Below are 21,361 nucleotides of genomic sequence, written 5' to 3' on the forward strand. Positions count from 1 at the left end.
TTATTGAAATTTATTATACAATTACGCTTCGATTCATTGGTAATAAATTTATTTTTGCTTTGAAATTCTACAATATTACACTTTGGTCCCCATTGTTTAAAATTTTGTTAATTTCATTTATTGGTTTAAAAAATAATTTTTTTAAGAAGTATTTTACTTCAAATTCAATAATGAATTTATGGTAAATTCAAGGGGTGTTTGAGATTACATCTATATATTGACATTTAAAATTACTCTGAGTGTTTTTTAAGAGTATTTGAAATTAAAATAATGTTTTTTTTATTATTTTAATATATTAATATAAAAATAATATAAACAACTTATTTTAATGCATTTGAAAAAAAAAACAATTTTAAACAAAAACTAAAAGTTACGTCACTCAGTCAGAAAAGAGTTTTAACCAGAAGAAACACAGCATCAATATTTCCTAAGAGAGAACCTTGAAAACGAAAAAATGGCAGAGAGCTTGGGATAAAACGGTAACGTTGGGTAATAATCCGGCCTGGACTCTTGCGTGTGATCATCATCATCATCACCGACAACATCTCCTCTGTGATGTCAGTTTTCTTCACAGTGCTCTTCAAATCGCAAATTAGTAGTGATTTTTATTCATAATTCTCTCCAGATCTCTTCTCCAGCGAACCAAATCAAGCAAGCCTCCTCCTCCTCCTCCTCCTTCACTGGTACAATTTTCTTCTTCTTTTTTGTTTAGGGTTTAGGTTCTCTCATTTGTTTGCATAATTTTTATCAAACAACTGTACTGTACATAATGAAACAGAGAGTGATGGCTTCCATTTTATGGAGTGAAATTGTAATATTGAGGGATTTAGATTTAGATTCATAATAATCATAATAATAATAATAATAATTTACCACTTTTGTTTCTGTAAGCATTGGATCTCTATTAATGCCACGCCTGTTCATATTTCTCCTTTACTTTTTCTACTATTGTTATTTTTTCTGTTATTTAGTTCAAGAGACCCTAACTTATTATTGATTATTTTTTTCTTCCGTTCGTTCATGTCGTTCTCATTAGTATTTTTCTGCTTCTATTTTGCTTAGGCTTTTTTGAGTGTTTTTGAAGATTTGAGGGTTTGGAGTTGTTGCTTGGTGATAATTTATATAGAGTAGGATAATGTCGACGGAGGAAAATAGCAGTGTCGGTGAAATGCTGGAGAGTAAAACTGAAGATTCTCCCTCAAAGTTGGAGAAACAGATGGCTGGTGATGTGCATATTAATGGGAATGTATTGAAGGAAAATGGGCTGTGTGATGATGGCAATGTGCTGGAAGAGAGCACGAATGAGCAGCTTTTGCAGATGGTTATTGAGCTGAAATTTCAGAACGAGTTCTTCAAGTCTCACTTTGAGGGATTGAAGTCCCAGCAGGAAGCAGAAGAAAGTAGTCAGGAAAGTGGGGAGTCCGCTGATGTGAAAGAATTACGTGAAAAGATCCAGTCTTTGAATAGAGAACTTAATGAGGAAAAACAGACACGGGGAGCAGCAGAGATTGCTTTGGAGCATCTCCGTGAGGAGTACTCTGAGGCAGATGCGAAAGCCCAAGAGCTTTCCTTGAAGCTTGCTGAAGGTCAGATTTCCCCCCCTTGTTTATTTGGAGATTTTAAAAATCTATCCAATGGAGTCTTTTTTACTTAGATTGTCTGCTCAATTAGTGAAGAACTTGCCAGCTTAAATAATGTTGTTTCATAGTGAAAACTTCCTCCACCGTTTATATTCTTAACACATTTGTAATTGTGTTAATATCTTTAGAGAACCAATTCTATGATAGAGAAATGAACATAATAGCCAGGTGCTAGAGACTTGAGATCTGGTTTGCCTCGTAGAAATCTTAAAAAGGGAATGGAAGGTTATTATAATTTCATGATCACATTTCTGTAGTTTGTGTAATGATATCATTATATCTTTACCTGCCCTCATCTAAATGCATTTTATGGTTTCTTTGCATAGCTAAACAGAAATTGGATCAAGAAATCAAAGAACGCGAGGAGAAATATACTGAACTTGATTCAAAGTTTCAAAGGCTTCATAAAAGAGCAAAACAACGTATTCAAGAGGTTCAAAAGGTAAATTCTTTCTTTGGATTGTTTGTTGTGGTTTACTTGTTTATGATGCTGTTATACTGTTCTTAAAGATAATGTGATCATTTATCTTGAAAGGAGAAGGGGAGAGAGGTAGAGATAGACAGATACTATTTGCAATGTTATCTTTCCAAATTTAGATGTTAAGATGCCCATCAATGAGAATTGCATATTTTCCTATGTCATTTATAGTCTACTTTTCTTGTGTGCATGCGTGCTAATAGGTAACATTTAGAAGCGCAATTTATACTAACTTAACACATGAAAGCACATATGCATATAGTTGGATTTTTATGTTCTAAAAGAAAAAAGAAAGAAAAAGACAAAAAGAGAGAGAAAGAATGAATGAATGAGCACCTGCAGAAACTGAGTTCAGATGCTGTTTGGAGATTGTCATTTTCAGGAAAAAGATGACCTTGAAGCCCGGTTTCGTGATGCAAATGAAGCTGCTAAGCAAGCATCATCAGAACAGTCATCTCTAAAGCAAGAGCTGGAGCGCACAAGACAACAAGCAAATGAAGCATTGAAGGCAATGGATGCAGAGAGACAACAATTAAGAAGTGCAAACAATAAGTAATTCTTTAATCACCTACATGCTAAGGTTTATTTATCCCTTTTTGAAGGAAACTTATTTTGAGATTGATTTGTACATAAATATCAAAATGTTGCACTGTCCATGTGCTTATAGGTGTATTTTATGGGAGAAGATAGTGTAGCCTGACTTTTTTGCATGCTACTGTCTAAATTTGATATCCAGTGGTTCTCCCATCCCAAATCCATCCCAAAACTTCCCATGCTATTTGCTCATGAAGAGCTGAATTAACTCCAACTGAATTAAATTCTCTCTGGGATTATGTGCCGGAACATGTTTTTCTTCTTTTCTCCAAGCAGTCTGGAGGTTTTTGTTGAGTTCAGTTTTTAGTGATTTGATCTCTTGCTCAGGAAACCAAAAAAAAAAAAAAAAAAAAATTTCAAATTGCTCCCCCCTGACCTCATGGGAAGTTTGCCTTGTGAAAAGAAAAGGCATTATTATTCAGTGGATCTAAAACCCTCTTCCTATCTGTGTATGCTTGTGCATGTTCATGTGCTCTTTTAGTTTTCCCAGCAGTTGGGATCGAGCCTCTGCTGATTTTAGCCCATGCTGATCCAACCTCTTGCTTGAAGACCCCCAAATTCTCCTGAGTGTCTATTCATCTCTTTCTGAGCCAGGTTCAATTACATATTGAATATTGTAAACAGATTATAAATAACTTATGTTGCATGATCATTGCAGACTGTCTTGTTGTCCTTCAATAGAAATTATGAGGCATCATAAATGCATCTGCATGCTAGACTGAAACCAGTGACTTTCTTTCCGCATTAAATTTCAGTCAACAACTTTCCATTAGTGGATTAAAGAGCACAACTTTCTACTTTGATATTTGAAAACATTCACATTCAGTATTATGCAATTTTACTTTCTAAATATTTCCAAAAAAAAAAAAAAATGTATTGATGTACAGACTCCGTGACAATATTGAGGAATTACGCTGTTCATTGCAACCTAAAGAAAGTGCTCTTGAGGCTTTGCAACAAACGCTTTTAGAGAAAGAACAGGTACTGGTTAGACATGCTTATATGTTTGCTTGATTGCTTATGCTAAAAGCAAGGCTTTGAAAACCCATTTACTTGCATTATGTTCATTATGTTCAGATGTTGGAAGACATGCGAGGGATGCTACAATCTGCAGAAGAAAAAAAACAAGCTTCAATGACTGAGCTTTCTGCTAAACATCAGAAAGTAATTTGTTTCAGATGCCTTGACTATAAATTCTTTTTTAATACAAAGATAGGATGGTTTTCTTTGTGCTATTATTTTGTACAAAGTATGTCTTAACTTTACTCCTGTTTATTTCTTTTCATCAGAATATAGAGAACTTGGAAGGCCAAATTGCTGATGCCTTGACAGATAGGAACAAGGCTGCTGAAACTATATCCAAATTGCAGGTGAGACTTCTCCTTTTTATGGTTTTGTATTTATTTAATTCCGTTTAAGAATTCAAAGAGTAGCTGCATATAATGAGTTATGATCTTGTGTTTTTTGATCTTCACATTTTACATGTGTGATAACTCACCGTTCAAAGGGATCACATCTGGCTTAAAATGTGTAATATGCACTAGTTTTATCTAGGCTTTCAGAAAGATGAGTTCCACTAAGAAGTGATATATTTTGCAGGTTCTAGTTGCAGAGAAAGAGTCTAAGATTGCAGAGATGGATGCAGCCTCAAGTGGTGAGACAGCACGGTTACGAGCTGCTTTGGAAAGTGTAAAAGGAGAGCTTGCTCATCAAAAACACGAGCATGTATGAACTGAAATTTATGATGAGTAATTAAGAAACTTGAAGATTAATTCCCCTCCCCCCCTAAATGCCATAGCATGAACCATTGAGCCTCTTGTGTGAAATCCAGTAAAATGTTAGTGGTCTTCATGATGGATTGCTCGAAATTGTCTTCCCTTGTTCATGTCTCATATAGTAAAGTTGATTGTGTTCTAAATGTCTTAGGCTGAGATCTCTAACCTCCGCGAACTGTTTATATCATAATTTGATGTTGCACATATGATCAAAATGCATGTACTTATGTTGAGACCACGGAACAAGTAGACTAGTAAAGCACCGATAATCTTCATTTAAGTTCCCATCGCTATACCAGGGTGCAAGGCACCCATCAGAAGATGTGGTGCATGAACTGTCATAATGGAGCAAAATGTCATTTATTTAGGACTACATTCCTTCTTTCTTCTAGTACGTGTATTGGGTGAGTGCACACTCATACACGCACATGTTTATGTATACTTGAGTTCATTTCTACAACTGTTATGATTTCAGGAGAAAGAAAAGGAGAGTTGGGAAGCTGCCTCCCAGGCACTGAAAACAAAGCTGGAAATAGCTGAGAGGAATTACATACGTGCTGAAATTGAAGCAACCAAAATGAAAGGTACATCTCAGTGCTATGGTTAATTTCATCTATTTTCATGATGATTGAGTGGATATTCATGCTTTGTGAACTGGCAGGTCAACTGGAATTAGAAGTGTCTGTCCAAAGCCAGATGCTAAGTAAAAAAGATGCTGAACTATTGGCTGTCAAAGAGGAGGTACCAAGTGTTTTTTCATTAGACTTTATTAGTAAGCTAGTCAGCTAGTAAGACTTTTGTAATACATGAGGGAGATGACTGAATTTGGACTTTTTAACATAAGTTAGTTAATAGTCAGAACTCAGAAAGCAAAACCTGTCATGTGGGAATATCATCACATCAGTTATACTTTCCTGAGACAAACTCGTCAGTAACATAAAGTTGCATAGATTTTGATGTTCGTATCTGTCCTCTTTTATATTATTTCATTGATTATACTTGCAGGTCAACCGCCTTGAAAGTGAATTTTCCTCGTATAAGGTCCGTGCTCATACACTTCTTCAGAAGAAGGATGCAGAGCTGGCCGCAGCTATGGACTCTGAACAACTTAAAGCTATTGAGGAAGCACTGAAAGTACATGCCTAAGATTTCTCTTCAATTAGTATTATGGAGGGTATAATTTGAGGTGACTGGTGATATTAAATTATAAAGCTTTTTTTCTGTAGGAAGCTGAGACAGAAGTATCATTGGCATCTGTAGAAAGGGACAAGGCTCTTCAAGATCTTCAGGAAGCATTGGCTAATCATGATAAAGAACTTGCCATAAGGTAAGCTGTTGCTCAAAGCTTCATTATAAGATCTCCCTTTGTTCAATCCCTGCTTTTTTTCTATTTGTGTGAGTTTGTGTGACTGTTGTAATTGTTTATTTAATGTGTAATCACAGAAATTGATGCAGTTCCTTCAAACTGCTGCTTTATGCTTGATAGGCATGATTGATTACAAAAACTGCCCCATCCCTCTCTCTCTTTTTTTGTTGGTTTTGTATTCAATGCTATTTGGCAACATTCTTTTGCTGTATACAAGTGTGAGGACTTTTCTTAAACTGTTCAGTTTTGCAACTGTTTCAGAGATGCAGCTCTTAGCAATGCCATGCAGCAGATAAAGAGCTTAGAAACAAAACTTGATTCAGCCAATGTTCATCTCCAATCAGAGAAAGAAACATGGAAAATAAACCTTCAGAATTTGGAAGAATCATGGCGATGTAATATGTCCATGTTTGGTTTGAGAATCTTTTACCCTGCTACTTCCTATGGTTTCCTTTGCCCTCACAAGATGCATATGATTAAGCATTGAATTAAATTTGTACTTGGAATGATAAACTGACAGTGAGATGTGAAGCCCTGAAAGCAGAAAAAGAAGTGCCTTCTGGACAAGATATACAGAGAGAACTAGAAGAGCTCGAACTACAGTATAAAAAACTTAAGGTAACTTTTATTCCAATGTTTATGTAAGCTTTATTCGTTCTCTTTGTTGATTAATTGGATTCATATATTGTAGGAAGAGCATGATTCATTCCGGGAACTCGCTGATAGAATGATGGAGGAGAAAGATAAAGAAATATCTAGACTTGTTGACTCCAACAGGAATCTTCATCAGTCAATGGAATCAAGACCCCGTGTATGTCTTTTTTTCTTTCAATATATGTAGAGCTTAGCCCTTTTCTGATGAAATGGTTTGTTATGTAATTTGTAATCTCACCATGTGTCTCAGGTTGATCATAGCGATGATAGCATCACAGGTATACAGATATTTCCTTTGCCTTTTCCGCTCATTTTAGTTAGAAGTAGTACTTTTCTGCCATAGTGGGGAAGGTTTTCTATTATTTTATGTTGGTTAGGTTCTAACCTATCCCTTTTGAATTGGTGTTTTCAGCCATGCACAAACAAGATGGAGCAAATCTAAGCACCTCCTTAGCAGAACAGCAGATTCTGGTAGAAACATCTTTTTCTTAGAACTGTCATTGTTATATGCAATAATCTTGTTAAGTGTGATATCATGGCAAGCATGACATGAGTAAAACTTCATTGGAACAGGCACAAGCTTGTTTCAAAGATTACTGGAGGACACATTGATTAATATATTTTGAATACTTGTGATGATTTACTTGCATTTTTGTGTTCTTTACTAGCCTTTTTTTTTCATGATCCCAGTCTAGCATTCTCGACGAGTTGCTCTTTACCATGCTTGGTATTCATCTAGATAAAAGAATATTATATAAACAGGGCAAAATTAACTACCAAAGCATGATGAAGAATAAAATGTTCTCCATGTAATGAAATTAAAAGGAATATCATAAAAGAGCAGTGCAATCCTGCCGAATATCATGACACTCCACTGCAATTGTCTGTATGGAATACCAAAGAAGGATGTCACCCAAGGAAGACAGGAAAACTATCCTATCCCATAAGGGTTGTTTCTTAGATGGATCCTGGTGCTTGCCTTTCTTTGTGCAACTTTTGTGGATACTGTTTGATATCCTTGATTATTCAAAGCACGAGTGTGAACACGCAAGTTATTCCTGTAAATGAACACTTACCGGGGAAACTCATTTAAAGTTCTAACTATTTTGTTTGTTTGGATATGGAATTTGCATAGTTGTGATGTATTTTGTACATTTCTGGTACCTGGAAAGCCATCTTCCCATTCTTGTCATATACACAGTTAATAAGCGTGAAGGACTTGAAAATATAAGCTATAACTTGTAGTAATGATTTTGCTGATGATTAAACAAGATACTTGAATCGTCATGTTATTCTTCATATACCATTATTCACTTATTCAATTCAATGTGCCATTTGCCCTTTTTTTCCACCCATTTCCTTGTCAGGACTCAATTTGCCCACTAAATAGCTTTGTAATAATCTCTTACTAAATTTCAGCTATTGGCAAGGCAACAAGCTCAGAGAGAGGAAGAGTTAGCACAATCTCAGCGGCATATTTTGGCACTTCAAGTATGTTATATGTGGATTTTTTCAATTATTATCGTATGGTGAATTTTCTGATAGCTGTTCTATTTAGGAGGAGATTGAGGAACTTGAACGGGAGAATCGTCTGCACGGCCAACAGGTATTGAAAAGTTTGATTTTGCTCATTTAACTGGGTACATGTGCTGAGAAAATTTCTTTATCAAATCTGTATGGTCAAGGTGAAAGTATTGAGATGGTGAATGGTCTGGTGACAAGAATAATTTAAAGCATTTATGAGAAGTTACACTAGAAAAGATTTACGGAGCTTGCTAAGATTCCTGGTATGCTGAAAATTCAATCAGTGGTGAGATTTTGCCTACCACATCAAATGAGCAATCTGACTAAAAGCAAAAGTTACTTGGAAAGATTCCAAAAATAAGTTGTTTCTTATTGTCAGAAAGACAAGATTATATAGCTTATGATATACAGTGAATGTGACCCCAAATAAAACTCAATGTTAAGTAGGAAGTGTTTGTCAGTCAATTCTTAGTAAGTAGCACTTAAACCTTGTTGATTGGATAAGCCAAAATGATTAGGGAAAAGGAGAATATGTGTAGTGAAAATACTTGGGTATCATGCTAAGATATGCTGGGTCATGATTTTGTTTCTTGTTGTGATAACTGTTTGTTGTTACTACTACTATAATGGAATGTTTTTAACTTGATGCGCAGGAAGCAATGTTGAAGACTGAGCTTCGCAACATGGAAAGAACGCAGAAAAGAGATGGTGTAGATTTGACATATCTAAAAAATGTCATCTTGAAGCTTCTTGAAACAGGTACCTGGGCTGAATTGTCATCAATCACAAAATTCTAAATTTGTTAATTTTCTTTTCTCCTTTTGATGGAATGATTGAGACACAAGTGATGCTAGGAAGTTTAATGGTATTAAATTTATTTGAACAGGAGAAGTGGAAGCTCTCCTGCCTGTTGTGGCAATGCTTCTTCAATTTAGTCCTGAAGAGGTGAAATTTCTCTTTCTGCTTATTGTTATGCTGTTTTGGTTCGGGAATTAGTAAGTGTAATGTTGTGATGTCTTGACATCTGAAGAACATAAACTAGCTACCCAATTTCTTCTTGTTTTTTTTTAATGCACATGTTTACGTAAGAATCACCAAAAATAGTGCTGATTCCTTGCTGCCTTAAATGTATGTGTGTGTGTTGTATATTTACTTCAGAAGCGAACCTTTTGGTTCGCTGTTTTTCTTTGATGAAAAAAGGGAAAGCTTTACGGTAGTTGAAAAACCATCCATATTAGAATATAGATGTGCAAGTACTACACAGGCCATTTGTTGACCAAATCAAGTCATTGCTCACATGGTCCTTGTGTCTAGGAAAGTCCTTTTTCTGTCTGTGACCTTGGCTCAAATTTATCAAATTTCGCTCTCTACTTTTGATTGCAAAAACAGGTGCAAAAATGTCAACAAGCATACCGTGCATCTACTGATGTTCCACCAAGCCCAGCAAGTGACACTCCAGGATCCGGTCTGTCTCTTTTCTCGAGATTCTCATTTTCATAACAGCTGAAATTACACCCACACAGTTCTTTTACTGAACTGTCTACAACTGCTATCAAAGTGAAGTGCCGGCGGCTGCTCGCCAGCAGATTCAATTCGTAGCCGAGATGTTGCCGTGGCTGGATCATGTATTCTTTTTGTGCACAGCAAATTTTTTTGCAACAATACTGGTTAGATATTGTAAAAGAACAGCTACAAGAAAATAACACGCGTTAAGTATCAAGAGAGGGAGGAACCACATCTTGTCATTACCCAGTTATGCTTTTCGGATGGTCTGTCATGAAGCTAGGCAGGCTAAAAACTCCCCCCTGCTATACTTCTTTTCTTCCATTTTTTTTTATTCATTGTATAGGTGAAACTTGAAAGCATGTTTCGAAACTATATGCAAGAACAGTAATTGAGGAACACGAAATTGCGTTTTTGTTTCAATATAGAGATTCTGCCACTATTTGGAGAATGTGTTTGATACACAGATTCTTGACTGTCATCTTTTACACTGTTTTGAAAAAAGGTTACGCTGCACTTTCTTGAAAAACTTAATTCCTTTTCATTATTAATTTTTCAAACTTGAAGGATCTTCTGCATTTTCTCTTTCTTATCCCAATATAATCATTCCTCATACACGCGTTCAAATTTCCTCGTCTATGCTTGTATTTTTAGAGGACAACAAAAAGTGGGAAGTGGGCTGGTCAAGATAATAGGATTTGATTGTTGAAGCAACAAGATCTGCGATGAAGAACAGTTTTTAAATAGCGACGATTTGCAACTGGGATGTGGTGAATCTGTTAAGATTGAGAGGACGATGCCACCATTGTTATTCTTTCCACTCTTGCTTGTACATGAAATCGAAAGTTCGGCATGGTGGCTAGTGATTTTTGGGTGAAATTTGGTGTCGGCTTGCTGGAGATTGATTGAAAGAGAAGAGGAAATTAGCCATGGTCTCTTCAAAAGCAGAAAAGAAATAAATTAGATTTTGATTGATTGGATTTTTTTTTCCCTTGAATAATTTTTTTTAATTATTTACTAGGGTAGATTTTTTTTTTGTTTAAATTTTAAAATTGAGTTTGCCCAATATGTATAGTGTAAGATATTTCTCTAATTTTGATATTATAGTTGTTTTTTAAAGTGTTTTTTACTCAAAAATATATTAAAATAATATATGTTTTTAATTTTTTAAAAATTATTTTTGATATTAATATATTAAAATAATATAAAAAAATATTTTTTAAAAAATAAAATCCAAAGAGATTCTTAGTTTCTAGGACCCTGTTTGTTTGTTGTAAAGTAGTTTCTTTTTTAAAAGTGAATTTTTTGAAAAGTGAATTCCAAGAAAATGAATTATTTTTCAATATTTGGTAGTATAATAGAAAATAAATTGAAAAACACTTTCCAGTATTTGGTTATGTCATAGAAAATGAGTTGGAAAAACTTATTAATGTTTTATTTTTTTCATATTTATTAAAATAATGAGGAACAAATCTTACAAATTAAAAAATTGAATGAAAATGAAATTGAAAAAAAAATATAATTTAAAAATTTATCTCAAATAAAATAAATAATAATCAAAATAATAGATATAAATCTAACAAATAAAAAAAATTAAAAGATAAAGAAATAATAATAATAATTTTATAAATTATTTCTAATAAAATAAGTAACAATAAAAAAATGAGGACTAAATTTGATTGATAAAAAATTTCAATTAAAAAATAATAAGAAAAAAAGCAAATAACAATTATAAATATAAAAACCAAAGTTTAATATAAAAATTAAATTTTAAGGGATGAAATTAAAAATCAAATATTCAAAACAAAATATACATAGCAATTAAAAATTTTGAGGAACAAATTTGATATAATCAGCAAATAATATAATATTTTTAAATTTTTCACAACTTTCAAAAATTATTTTTCAGTCAAAGTTTTTATAAAAATACTTTTCTGAAAAGTAATCCAACTATTTTTAATTAAAAAATAATTTTCATTGATCATTTTTTATAATAATAAATAAATATAAAAAAATTTAAAAACTAATTTTCAAAAAACCATTTTCAACCAAACAAAAACCCCCGTTTGTACATCGTTTTCGTGGTGCGATTGAGGACTGTCGGTGAGTTGGTGGGCTGGAGATAATTATGCGCTTCAGTGGCATTAAGCAAGATGTCATTCTCCACTTCAATGGTGGGGCACCAAGCGAAATAAGCCGGTTCAAGGTTCTGGCCCATGCTCAGATTCAAGCTGTGGACCTCTATTTCAACGGTCCGAGTGCCGACTGCGCCACTTTCTTACCCATTATCCATGGTTCGAATCCATGGAGATGCCAATTTATTCGTCTGGGTGCTAAGGAGCTCAGTTCAAAATCACAGAGACACAATTTTTGGGAATACCAATTTGATGGTGGAGCAACTGTTCGGGATACAACGGAAGAGGGACTTCGTCAAGCTGGCCGCGCTTCCAAAACAATTAAAATAATTCACCCTCGGATTGTAAAGAGGCAATTCAACATGTGATCTTCGTTTCTACACGATTAAAGGATCTAGTTTTACTTCGGAACTGGCCTCAGTGATGAATGATAACATAGATATCAAACGGAACATGTGACTCGTTCAATGGGTGCATGCTGTGCTCATGTTCCAGGTCATTATCTCCTCCAGGCTCCTTTTCAAACACTCAAACATCGAATTGCATTTTGAACAATTATCTTTTGCAAGAAGGTTCAGACATCATGTTTTCGTTCTCTATTTCCATTTTACCAAAACAGGTCTGGTAGATGTGCGCTCAAATGTCGATGTAATATCATAATTTATTTGGCTCCATTGCATTGCATTAAAAAATAATCTGAGGAATGAAATGAAAACACGAAAAAGATACTATATGATCTCGCTAAATTGAGCTTGACACTGAGTAACATGACCATAAGAACAGCCTATAAAACTGCATCAATTCCCAACTGTAACAACCACTAAGATCAAAGCAAACATAAAGGAAACAACACAAGACCATATTGTTACACATCTCTTAGAATAATCATTCATAGGAGGCATTCAAAGTCTCAAAACTTGAAAGCACCATGTTGGGGTTCAATCATCCAATCAATGAGGACTCAAGCATGCCTTGCCTGGAAATCCTTCATGAAAGCAACCAGCTTTTCAACACCAGCCAAAGGCATTGCATTATAAATGCTAGCTCTCATTCCTCCCACCGACCTATGCCCCTTGAGCTGAATCATCTTCTCATTGGCAGCTTCTTTGATGAACTCAGCCTCCAATTCAGACTTCTCAAGTGTAAAAGGCACATTCATCAATGACCTCACAGATTTGTCAACAGGACACCTATAGAACCCCTTGCTCTCATCGATAGCATTATAAAGCAAATCACCTTTCTTCTTATTCCTCTTTTCAACCTCCTTTAATCCACCTTGTGCCAAAAGATCGTCAAAAACCAGACCACACATGTAAATACCAAAACAAGGTGGTGTATTGTAAAGTGAATTATTCTCTGCATGGATCTTATAATCTAACATCACAGGAGTAATCCCTTGTGCATTGCCGATCAAATCTTTCCTAATTATCACAATAGTAACCCCTGATGGGCCTACATTCTTTTGAGCTCCAGCATAAATCGCACCAAACTTGGAAACATCAACAGGTTTTGAACAAAAGTTTGAAGACATATCAGCTACCAAGATCCCATTTTTAGGATCTGGGTAATCCTTAAATTCAACACCATGAATTGTCTCATTAGCACAAATATGCAAATATTTAGAATCTGGGGTTTGCTCCAAACTATCAAAAGATGGAATCTTTGTGTACTTTTCAGATTTACCTGACCAGATCACCTTTGGTTTAGAGTACTTTTGAGCTTCCTTAAAGGCCTTATCTCCCCATGATCCAGTAACAACATAATCAACAGAATCTTCAGGTTTCACCAGATTCAATGGAACGGCTGCAAATTGTGTAGTGGCACCACCTTGAAGAAACAGAACAGCGTAATCTTCACTAATATTCAATAAGGCCCTGAGATCAGCCTCGGCCTTTTGAATAATAGAAAGAAATTCTTTCCCCCTATGGCTCATTTCCATTACACTCATCCCAGATCCATGCCAATTATAAAGCTCAGATTGAGCCTTTTTTAAGACTTTCTCAGGTAAAGTAGCAGGCCCTGCAGCAAAATTAAAGACTCTCTCTTCAAGATCTTGACTTTGAGAAAGCGGGGTTGCTGTAGTTGCTGCACATTTGATTGAAAAGGCCTTAACTTTATTGGTTAAATTTGGGAAAGATGCCATATTGGTGGTGGGTTTGAGGAGGAGATGATGGTTGTGGTGTTGGAGATTAGGATTTTGGAGAAGGAGAGAGTTTGGTGATGATAAGATTAGTTTTGATGCCATGGTGGTGAGTGAGTTCTAGCAAGAAAGATGGGAACTTTGTCTTTCAGGGGTTGGTGGTGGCTCGCTGCAGTACAAGATCGGAATCTTTGGGAAGAGTTTTATATATATAGGAGAAGGAAAAAGGGTTACGAACAGGGATGACCATGTGAATCATAGATTGACTTCTTATTATATTTATAATATAATTATTATTTATCAGCTAAATTATTATTGTGTTTATATTATATTCGTTACCTAAATATTATTTATTATTTAACATAAAACAAAATATAATGCATATCATAATTTGTTTTATAATCAGAATAATAAACCTAACAAATTAATCTGGATTAATTTAAATTATTTTTTTAATTTTAAATTAAATTTATTTTTTATTATTAAATTAATTAATAATTATATTTCATATTTTATTTTAATTTTTTTATATGAAATTATCGTAATTTTATAATCTAAGTTGTAAATTTGACATGTTAGTTTAAGGTTATTTTAAATTATTTTTATTTTTATTTTATTATTCAATATATAATTATTAATTAATTAAAAATTAAAAATTATAATTTATTTCAATTTGTTATTATCTCACAACTAAAATAATAGATTTGACAATGAAACTTATTTAACCCTATACCTTGTTATTTTAATATTAAAAATAAATGATGAAAGGTTACATTAAAAAAATACAATAAATTATTATAATAAATAATATTTTATGAGTGTGATTTCAATCATTTAATTATATCTTTTAGTATTTTGTTAACAATTTACGAGTTCATGTTAAATTATAAGAGATGGGATTTGAATATCCCTTGAAAATAGGCAAAAAAAAAATAATTTTTTTTTTATTTTTTTTAATCTAAATATACAAATTTTAATGGAGTTGGTGAGGGTGTTGAAGGAGAAATGGTGTCTTTAAGTCAGGGGAGAGATTAGGGATGGTGTCCTTGTCTAGTTGTCTTTTTGCATGTATTTTACGGACGGGGGTAGGTGGGCGGGAAGATGCCCGATCTATCTTTTGGTCACTTACTAGGGGCTAACAAGTTGCCATTTCTTAGATCCAGTCTTGATAGTGTGTGTGAGTTGGTGCTTGATGTTGACAAGGGAAAAGGCGAAAGAATACCACTTTGTTACAACTTCTCTAGGATTTCTATTTTGCAATAATATATATGTTCTTTTTGTTTGTTTTTTATTAATTTCTTTTTGAAGTTGCCAAAAGAACTTTGGAGTGCGATGATGGATTTCTATTTTGCAATAATAGAAATGTTTTTTTTATTAATTTCTTATTGAAGTTGCCAAAAAAACTTTGGACATTGATGATGGATTTCATGACATGTTCATGCATTAACTTAGTAAATTTAACTTTGATTGAATTTCTATCCATGTTTATGAACCCTAATTTTCTTTGTCTACTTGAAGGACTTAACTATATAGAGTCCATCAATTCTCCTTTTTCTTTCTTTATTTATTAAAAAAAATTTGTTATGATGACTTAATACTATATTATAATTAAGAGATATACTCAAACGCAAGTTATTGACCATCTTGATATGATTTATTAGAGAAAGAACAAATTTAATAAAAACACATTAAAATATAAATTAAGGAAAAACCAAATGATTAATTTTGAATTCATGTAATATTTTTTAAAGTCCTTCTATCTTCCTTAGTTTTGAAGTTGTAGTTTTGATCTTTAAGTTTTTTGAATTGTAATTTTGGTTTAAAAACTTATTTTATTTGTTTTTCACTCTAAAAAAATAAAAAATTATTGAAAATGATGAATAACATGGATCAAAGAAGATTGCTGACTAAATATATTTTGATGATCAAAATAATTAATTTTTATATTAAAGACTTTCATTCGATAAGAAAAGTTTAATAATTTTTTTTAATATATGCCCAAAAGCATATCAAGGTTTATTTATATTTTTTTTATTTAGTTGATTTTTATTTTTATAAGTGATTTTAAGTGTTTTGGGTTGATAAGTAATATTTGACAATTCTTATAGTGTGTTTCTAAGTTGTTTTCATATAAAATTTACTTTGAAAATTAAGTTTTAGAAGTCAATTATAAGTTATAAGTTTTGAATGAACGAAAAAGATTACATAACTTATCATAAACTTAAAAAAAAAAATGAAAAGAGGAGTGTTCACTTTTGACAAAAAATATTTTAAAAAACCTATTCATGCATCCAAGGTTTTTTTAATTATCCTAGTTTTTTTATACTATAAAGAACTCATTTGATTTTGCAATTGAGGTTATATTTAACCTCTTAAGTTAATTAAGTAATATTTTTTTACATAGTTTAAAAACATTTTATACCAAAAAATATATTAACAATATCTAAATATTATTTTTTTTGCATTAAAAACAAAATTAATCCAACTCATAGCATGTAAATTTCTATTCAAAAATCTAAAATTCAAATTTCAAGAACATGAGATGAAACTTTAGGTGAATTTAATTTATCGTCTAAGATTATTAATCAATCAATAATTTTTTCACAAATCATTATGAATATGTTTCGTCACAAAATTAAATGATGTCATCACGCGATGGAATCGCCATTTAATAATTCTAGTCAATGACACTTTCAATTATGTTGTAGAATGACTACCTAAAACTGTTTAATTTTAAAGATCCATCCTTTTATTAAATTAAATAATGCACAAATTCTCATACTGCTAAAGCAGCAATCAAGAATTTGAAACTTCTTTCAATAATTATGAACTGTCCATCAATTATTGTTTTCAATGAAACAGAAATATGTCCAATTAGAACATAATAAAAACCAACAATGGCTGTAGAACGCAAAATATTCTCAATTCCCAAGAGCAGCAGCAACCCAAGTTGCTAATTATTGTGTGCAATGCCCACCCACCACCCCCAATCAAGTAAAGTTAGTAGCTGTACACATATTCCTTGCTATAGAAACTGTGCTGCTTCACATTTTGAAGTAAATCCAAACTTGGATGTGTTGTATTTCCTGTATACTCCAGTGAGTTTCCCTGTCCCTGCCCTCTGGTGGAAACCAACCATTAATCTTGAACATTCTCTGTCAGCATGCATGAAACTAAAGTCATTAGCAAGCCAAGGATGAGATAAACGACTTCAATAAAGAAATTAACGGTAGATCACTGAGTAGTTGCTATGTGTATCACGAGAGAGAGCAGAAACTCACAAGAGCTGCTCTTCTGAGTAGTTGCTATGCCATTCACAGGTTCTATTCCACTCTTTGAAACCATAGATGGTGCACTGAGCGGTATAGATGGCTGAGGCTGCTAACAATGATGGTGGGAACTTAAGCATCTCGTACTCCACGAGTGAAAGCTCAATCAAGAAGAAGGACAGCAGCTCAAGCTGTTCTCAAGTCATAAATGACACAATTGTCAGGGCAAAACATATATAATTTCATGTTCTTTCAAATATCGATCTTCACCAGTAAATTACAGGTAAAATGTGCTAACCTTCTTATCAGACTGGGCAGCCTTGAGGAACCTTTGCATGAAAACATATGGTGTAGGAAATGACATGTTAAATTGCAATTTGTTAAGCATCAAATTTTCCTGCAAAAGAAGAGATTATTGCCACTCACTTTCGAGAGCTTGTAAAACTTTAAAAACTTCGGCATTTTTACAGGGAACAACACCTACCATTTCGAGGACTTCTTTCCTAGCATACGCTTTATCAGATATAAGAATTAAATCTCCCACTACTGGAACAGAAACCTCCTCGTATTTGCATGCTAAGAGCATAGCAACTAAGCCAACCAACTGAAGCTTTTTTCTCATCACCGTTTGCTGGGATAGAAATCTATCGATCAGATTAACAGTTAGAAACAACGTCTCCTTCATTAAGTCAAACTTGTCATGCACCTGTTGATTAAAAAACATGGTCATTCACAAACATTTGATCCCAGTGCAGCACATTACCAATTTGGTAGAACTTCATATATATACCTCAATCAGCCAGTCAATTAGGATGGCTCTCATCTTCTCATTAATGTCAGCTTGTTGCATCATATAGTTCGGCGATACACAGCTACAATTCTGCACAGATTTAAGTTGTGTTTAGTAATCAAATTTAAACGGAAATTGAAGATTTTTTTTTAACAATTTATATGTCAAGCACTTAACAAGACTTCACAAAAAAAGCTAAGTAACTAACGTGTTAGATCAAAAATTGAATTCAGAAGCATTAGCTACGGAAAACAACTCTAATCAATTCACGACCAAAGCATTTTTATATTTTTGAACAGTTGTGCACATTCTCTCTCTCAATCTTTAAACCTGCCATTTTAGGTAGATCACAAGGAAGTTAAGTAATTAATGTGTTAGATAAAAGCTTGAATTCAGAAGCTTTAGCTACCGCAAATAATATCTCCAATGAATTCTCGATCAAGGCATTTTATTATTTAGACCAATTGTGCACATTCTATCACTCTCATTCCTTACCCCTATTATCTAAGGCACATAGAAATACTTCTAGTTTTTAACCACTAGACCAAATGCTTCCTATATTCAAGTCTAGAAACCCTAAGATCATCTCACTGAATTCAGAAGCATTAGCTACCAAAAAATATCTCAATCCTTAATCCTATTATCTGAATCTAGGAACTCTTGAAATCTGTATTTCAAGGATAGCGACATTCAAATCTAGGAACTCCTTAAGGCCTCAACCTTTGAGTCTTTCATCGCTAAACCTATGTTTCGTTGGAAAATAAATGAGCTTAACTACATGAAATGTACTTTTATCAACCTTCCATATCAAAATTAATCTTCTAATTGATATACACAGCATAAACATTCCAAAATCTTATTTTCTAAGTTGAGTTTACCTCCATTTTTCTGTAGTACGCGTGCAAATCTTCAACATAGTCAACAACTGCAAGTGGGTTCTTTGCATCACAATCATCAATATTCAAAATTGGTTCTTCAATTATATCCTCCATTTCCACCTCCTCCTGATAGATTTTAGCAAATCAATTATGGGTTTTAGAATTAAGACATTTTCCTAATGGGAATTGAAATAGAGAGGAATGGAATACCATTTTGTTCATTTCATCAGGCCTTGCTTCTGTCTGCTCTAAGAACATTGGTACTGGTTGGTCTGCGGTAGATGCCCTGTTTTCTTCCACATCAACAAATATGCAATCTCCAAAGTCATTTGTTCTTTGAACCGATGGCTTCTGCTTCTTAAGTTCCTGTTAATATTATGTTGCAAGAAATTAGCATCGTTATCTTTGAAAAATAAAGAAGATCATCACATATAAATGCAAATCCATTTTCTACCTGGTGGTAATACTGCTGTGTACCTGACAATTGAGCAGCGAACTTCCTGTAAAGTGGTCAAAATGTCAAGATCAAAATTTTCCGAGCAAATATTAGATCTATTGGGTTGCTAAACTCTGGAAAAACTAACAAAAAGGGTTTAAATCTGATTTTTTTTTTGTTGTGTTAATCTGTTACTATTAGTCTAAAACTCAACCAAAAAAAGTAGTAGCTCTAGCTGTAAGTAGCTTATTAAAAAAAGAGCTCGTACTGTACGTGCAGTGTTGTTTTCTCTTATAAGATCCAGGATTCAAATTTGTGTTTCTTTTTTCTTTCCTACATTTTCTCACCAACCAAACAACACAGAAAAAAATTAAACGAAAAGAGTTGTTGTTTCTAACCTTGTAACGGGTCGATGTTCTTCACAAACACCATGGTTTCTGCACAAAAAAGAAACCCATTTTTTTCAAAAAGAAAAATGAACAAAAAAATCAACAGAACACCAATACTGAAACTTAAAAATTCATATCAAGAAAAGAGAAATTACTCTTGCAATCCTCTCTTGTTAACAACGCAAGGGTATGCTTGTTGTCCTACAACAAAATTCTGATTCAACACACTCAAAGCTCTCCTGTTCTGCCTATTAATCTGCTGTCCAAACTTTCTGTTACCCATCTCTAATCCTTCTAACATTATTTAAAAAAAAAACAAAAACCGATGTTAGATCTTGAAAAACCATCCCATCTTTGATGTTCAGAACCAATAAAGCTCACTACTTTACCTTGAAAATCTGTGGGTTTGATGGTGAGATTAAGACTGTTCCCATTAGATACATCCATTTTGTTAATGAAGAAACAATTAATCACACCAAACTATTAAGAACCAACAAAAGCAAACCCTCGTCTCTTCCCTTCTCCTTTAAAGATTTGACACTAATACGTGCATTTAAAAGAAGAGGCTGGAATAATGCACTGGAATCTACAACCTCGGATAGAGAAATAAAAGAAGAGAGGTTTGTGTAGCCAACCCTTTTTTTCAAAACTAACGGCTAGTGAAATATGACCGTTGGATTAGGCATAGGCAAAAAAAGGGCTTGCTTTCTTTCTTTGTTTGTCTGAACAACGGTCATTTTCTGGTTGTCAATGCATGTGGGTTTGCCACATCTGATTTCAAACTATCGGAGTTTTGTAGGCTTATGATTGATTAATTGTGGTTGGGTATGGTTTGCTGGCTCCTAGAGGCTCTTGCCCACTTCGGGCTTCTTGTAGGGTCAAGTTGACTTGGGACTCTCCTGGGTAATTGGGTCCTTTAATGGTAGGGTTAATGCACACACACCCATAGGATCTCGCAAGTTTAGCACTCGGAGGAGCCATGAGTACCCTTTTGATTTTTGTTTGTCATCATTTGTGCATGTCTTTTAGAGCCTTTCAATTCTTACTTGCGAATGTTATGGGTAAATCATGGAAGGTGAGAGGTGGAGGTGGAGAGGGATAATGCTAGTTTTATCGAATTCGGGATCTAATAAGATTTTTACATCATTTGCTGGAATTTTCGGGATTTGGTAAAATTGTTCAATAATAATGATCGAAATTGATGATAGTTTTGCATTAGATAAGAAATATGATAGCAATGATGCGATTGTGTAGTTTGAGTAGTTCAATCGCATGTGAAAAATATTAGATGAGTTTGGCTCTCCGTAAACTAACCATAACAAAATAATCAAGTGAGATGCACCAAACATTAATGACAATCTTCGATATGCTATAAATTTGGATTCCCAATAAATCACAATAGTTTTCCTGGAAGTTTTCTTATGAGCTTGTATTGTATTTTTGTTTTATATTTTTGAAATAAATTAAATTTATTTTATTAAATTTTTATTTTAAATCAATATTTAAAAAACTTTAAAAAAATTAAATATTATATTCACACTTCAAAAATAATTTTTAAAAAATAAAAAAAATATTATTTTAATATATTTCTAAATAAAAACCATTTTAAAAAACAATCTTAAACATCTCAAGAATTTAAATTAGATTGGGAGAGACAACAAGACACCTCATTTTTATTGGAACTAAAAAAATATTTAAGAGTATGATAATAATAATTTTTTAAATAATATTTTGTTTAAAAATATATTAAAATAATATTTTTTATTTTTAACATTAGCATCAAACTGATT

At 33.3% G+C, this 21,361-nt stretch overlaps 3 protein-coding genes and 1 long non-coding RNA gene across 6 annotated transcripts; 1 reads left to right on the forward strand and 3 right to left on the reverse strand.

Annotated features, from left to right (window-relative positions):
* Positions 1 to 561: 561 nt before the first annotated feature.
* Positions 562 to 1,144, reverse strand: LOC105124019 (uncharacterized). The gene is made up of 2 exons (XR_841983.1): positions 1,059 to 1,144; positions 562 to 675 (listed from the first exon to the last, which is right to left on the reverse strand). It is a non-coding gene; the product is annotated as an uncharacterized LOC105124019 (long non-coding RNA).
* Positions 1,115 to 9,996, forward strand: ATGRIP (Golgi-localized GRIP domain-containing protein). Its single transcript, XM_011023841.1, has 21 exons — positions 1,115 to 1,586; positions 1,967 to 2,082; positions 2,501 to 2,670; positions 3,600 to 3,693; positions 3,790 to 3,876; positions 4,002 to 4,082; positions 4,312 to 4,437; positions 4,963 to 5,071; positions 5,149 to 5,228; positions 5,493 to 5,621; positions 5,714 to 5,814; positions 6,115 to 6,248; positions 6,374 to 6,471; positions 6,545 to 6,664; positions 6,758 to 6,785; positions 6,920 to 6,978; positions 7,927 to 7,998; positions 8,066 to 8,113; positions 8,685 to 8,790; positions 8,918 to 8,976; positions 9,421 to 9,996. Exons 1-21 carry the CDS (start codon positions 1,136 to 1,138, stop codon positions 9,529 to 9,531), a joined length of 2,379 nt encoding a protein of 792 aa, XP_011022143.1. The 5' UTR covers positions 1,115 to 1,135; the 3' UTR covers positions 9,532 to 9,996.
* Positions 9,997 to 12,321: 2,325 nt separating this feature from the next.
* Positions 12,322 to 14,059, reverse strand: LOC105124020 (phosphoserine aminotransferase 2, chloroplastic-like). Its single transcript, XM_011023842.1, has one exon. It carries the CDS (start codon positions 13,912 to 13,914, stop codon positions 12,631 to 12,633), a length of 1,284 nt encoding a protein of 427 aa, XP_011022144.1. The 5' UTR covers positions 13,915 to 14,059; the 3' UTR covers positions 12,322 to 12,630.
* Positions 14,060 to 16,535: 2,476 nt separating this feature from the next.
* Positions 16,536 to 20,206, reverse strand: CYCB2;1 (Cyclin B2;1). 3 transcript variants are annotated; one of them, XM_011023845.1, is made up of 11 exons: positions 19,970 to 20,206; positions 19,727 to 19,865; positions 19,581 to 19,619; positions 19,201 to 19,246; positions 18,957 to 19,112; positions 18,747 to 18,872; positions 17,869 to 17,958; positions 17,563 to 17,784; positions 17,377 to 17,475; positions 17,091 to 17,269; positions 16,536 to 16,964 (listed from the first exon to the last, which is right to left on the reverse strand). In XM_011023845.1, exons 1-11 carry the CDS (start codon positions 20,016 to 20,018, stop codon positions 16,835 to 16,837), a joined length of 1,275 nt encoding a protein of 424 aa, XP_011022147.1. In that variant the 5' UTR covers positions 20,019 to 20,206; the 3' UTR covers positions 16,536 to 16,834. The 3 variants fall into 3 exon arrangements, with proteins under 3 accessions (XP_011022147.1, XP_011022146.1, XP_011022145.1); XM_011023844.1 differs by having other exon boundaries at positions 19,727 to 19,862; positions 19,961 to 20,205; XM_011023843.1 differs by having other exon boundaries at positions 19,961 to 20,205.
* Positions 20,207 to 21,361: the final 1,155 nt, after the last annotated feature.

Source organism: Populus euphratica, unplaced genomic scaffold, assembly GCF_000495115.2.
Source record: "Populus euphratica unplaced genomic scaffold, PopEup_1.0 scaffold12.1, whole genome shotgun sequence".
Lineage (NCBI taxonomy): Eukaryota > Viridiplantae > Streptophyta > Magnoliopsida > Malpighiales > Salicaceae > Populus > Populus euphratica.